Raw genomic sequence first — 3,616 nt, 5'->3', positions numbered from 1 at the left:
ACGCAACGTGGGATCATAAGCTTGTCACCAAAAACCGATAGTGAAATTTGACGTCATATAGCTAGTAGCAAAATTCTTTATACCTTCCAAACCTGTCATTCATGGTTCAAAAGACGGGACCTGATCCATAGGGGCATGGTGAACCCGATATAATGTCCTGTCGACTATACTTCTGTAAGGATCTTCCTTTCTCTTTTTCATCAAATAAGCCATACTATTTTCAACTTCCGATTTTATATGCAAATACAATTTTCTCGCGTTAGTTCTGTCCTTCAACATCTCTCGCCTTCCCTTTGTTGGAATAGGCTTCCCAAACAGATAGTAAAAGCGGCCAGGAATTTTAGGCAGAATAACTGGGATATGTAAATTTTGGTTGGCGACCTCCCCACTGATTCCAGCCCTGTAATCAGATCATTTTTAATGTCATTAGAAATAGCTTCAGTTTCACACCTACCTGAGCATAAAATAAACCAAGCTTTGTGCAAATATTGGGGGGCTCAAAGCACGGGTGGTTATTGAACTTTTAGCAAAATTTCCCGTTTCGTTCCGAGTTGGTCACTGAGTTTCAATTTGTCTAAAGTTGGTAACTAAATAAACATTTATTACAATTTGGTCACTGCATCTGTGCCTGTGAGTAGCTAACATGATAGTCTAGTTGACAAATAACATGATTGCCAAGTACCTTTTCCACTAGTCAAACTACCGGGTCGGGGTAACAAAGTTTAAGTTCAGTAAACAACTTGAAACAAAATGAAGTTTAGGGACCAATATAAAATTTTCACTGAAAGATTAGTGATGGCCTGCGTATTTAGCCCAACATGACTTTACAAATAGTATTGTCCATGTAGATTGCTTACCTTATGTTTAGATCTTTATACTTCTCATTATCTCTTCTAATTTTGTCACCTATATTTGGAATTCTCGTCAGGTCATCATAGTCCAGAACCAACTGCCAATTAAAAATAAAAATGAAGATGTCAATTTTAGGAAGGAATATATTTGTCAAGTTTCACACGCGCAGATAGGCATAAACACATAGGTACTGATATGGAACAATATAAAATATGTACATTTGGAGCAAATATAGACAGTGATTTTCAGCAGAAGAATTTTCAAGTTTCACAGACTAAAGAAAAGCAATGCTTCTAAGCTTGATGATCACTTCAATATATGTAGATGTGCAGGTTTTTTCATGAATATGTAGATGAAAAATTGTGTTGAGATCATGTGCTCCTCGTTAATGGCCGATCTTTGAACTAAAATAAGGCATTCATGGTGGTAAAATTGCAAAACTATAAATCGTAAATCCAGATATATAGGCCTATAACCTCATTTCTGTCCTTTTTGTTGGGGGGTTAATCCCATATTGGATAAAAATGACAATAGATACTAACACATAAGAGCTTGAACTACTCTTTTTAATAAGATAACTTTTTAAGATGGAAAATCAAGTCTTGATAAGGTATCAAAGTCCATTAAATTCTAACGAGTAGTTCGATTACATTATGACTCAAACGAGCATATGAATTTCAAGATAGATCCACTCAAATTGGCTACTATAATGCGAGACATATTAAGGGATAAACTCACATCGAATAAAGAAGAAAATATTATCCAACATATAAGAGCCTGGACTGCTCTTGTTAACAAGGATGACCGTTTTAAAATGGAACCCCAAGTCTTAAAGCTTTAAAAGGGGCGAGATGATTTTATGATCTAAGAATGAGAATTCAGACTTTCTTGGTGCTCAAGAATTAACTTCATCCAGTCATCTTCGGGGTGTCCCAAAATAAGATCCCCATTTTGAACAGTTAACTAAACCTTCCTCATGTTGTCTCTTTGTAGCTGGTTTTGTCAAGATTTTATGCTGCAGCAAATGTCATATTCGAATGTGAAAATGAGAAGTCGGAAGTTGAAATTTTGAAACTGACTAATTCTTTTATGGAAGTACAAGCAAAGAAACTCTCAAAGAAAATTCATCACAAAACATGAAAGAATGTCTAATATAGTTAATCAATAAAAGAATAATTACCTCTGCTATGTCGTCTTCTCCAACAACTCCAAATGGTACAATTGTCGCCCCAAATCTTGCAGCCATCCTGACAAATTCTTGCTGGTCAGGCCAAAATAATTTATACTCTTCGCCCTGGAATAAGAAGGTACATCAATGTCAAGATTTATACTAGCTTTAAGAAATACCCCCCACCACCATCCCCAAAAAGAAGAAGAATTTTATATGCTTACACACCTTGCGATGAAAAGCCTCACGAGCGCCACCAGGATAAAGTAGCACATGTGATTTTGTTTTGAACAATTTGAAAAGATTGCTTGCACTTACAGGTAATGCACCATATAACCTCAGAATGTCAACCAAGGAAAAGTCCTTGCCCTTACTCTCAACAAGATGTGAAAACAATGTAGGGTGTGCTATACCACGAACCAAGATCTTCTTCTCCAGAAGAAATTGTTCAATTAATGGAATGATATCTAAGCCTGTGAGCATGTGATAACCAACCAACAAGACTGGACCTTCACTTGGAACACCTGAGAGACCTCTCACTATCTTCCCATCTTCCATAGTAGACCACATCACAGGACCAGTATAATTGCGTAACCATCTGCATTGAATTATATGCAAACCATCTTTAAGGAATCTTAGACAAAGGAATTAGATATGCAATTAAGATTCACCTATTTATCTACCACGAAGAAATCGCATATTCTGTTTTGATCAGTGTGCAGAATAAAATAAACGACATAATTGTCCATCTTTAGGCCATGCAACTAAATTCAAAAGACAAACATTAAATTTAGGATAAGTAAATTGCAGATGATAAATCCACACTAATATGCACATATATATAGATATTTACATGCACACACATCATATTTTGTTAAAACCTATGACTAAGGGTGGACAAAAGTACCGAACTGCCCGGTTCAGTCTGGTTCTTGGTTCTAGTACCGGAACCAAAAACCTAAAATTAACCGAACTTTTAACCTTTTTGTTTTAGTCATTTATGAAACTTTAGTCTATATTCTAAATTTTCTCGTTACCATTATTGAACTTTAATTATGGGACTGAACTGGAATCAAAGTTCCATAATTTTTAAGAATCAGTTTGATTCGGTTCTCTTCGGAACCGGAACGAACCAGGCGTTGCCCGCTCCTACCTATGACTGAAGCTTGGACAGGTGTCTACACTTTACGTATTTCATTGAATTTAAACTAAAAAGAATTAGGAGTCAGAGAAGATAAAATCTAGAAAGAGAAAAGTTCGTGTTCATTTACCCATTGCCCGATAGTGCTTGCTTGAATTCTGACTTGCTAGGAGGCAAATAATTCGCAACAAAATCATAATTCCTTGAACGGCGGTAGGTGCAAGTACCTTTGATAATGGTCAAAAGATTAACTCCATCTTCCTGCACGAGAGGAAATTGAGATAGATCAATACATGTGAACTATTTATGCCTACAAAATTAATCCAATCCTATCTGACATTTGTCTTTATATCAAGGATTTTGTGCAATTAGTAACAAGTCAAATTCTACAAGCACAAAAAAACAAGAAGATTGGATCACCACATTCCACAATGAAATTTTCAAGATATAGATAT

General features: G+C 35.8%; 1 protein-coding gene across 1 annotated transcript; it reads right to left on the bottom strand.

Moving 5' to 3' along the window:
* Window positions 1-6: 6 nt before the first annotated feature.
* Window positions 7-3,461, bottom strand: LOC111373873 (acyltransferase-like protein At1g54570, chloroplastic; the record flags this gene model as incomplete). The annotated part of the gene is made up of 5 exons (XM_022996464.1): window positions 7-400; window positions 858-949; window positions 2,033-2,146; window positions 2,249-2,618; window positions 3,292-3,461. Coding segments are annotated over 5 exons (1,047 nt in total), but the record flags the coding sequence as incomplete, so codon positions are not given.
* Between the last annotated feature and the right edge of the window lie 155 nt (window positions 3,462-3,616).

The sequence above is a fragment of the Olea europaea genome, unplaced genomic scaffold (assembly GCF_002742605.1).
Source record: "Olea europaea var. sylvestris unplaced genomic scaffold, O_europaea_v1 scaffold11707, whole genome shotgun sequence".
Taxonomy (NCBI): Eukaryota; Viridiplantae; Streptophyta; class Magnoliopsida; order Lamiales; family Oleaceae; genus Olea; species Olea europaea.
The sequence above is the reverse complement of the archived record's forward strand: the minus strand, read 5'-3'. Positions and strand labels throughout refer to the sequence as shown.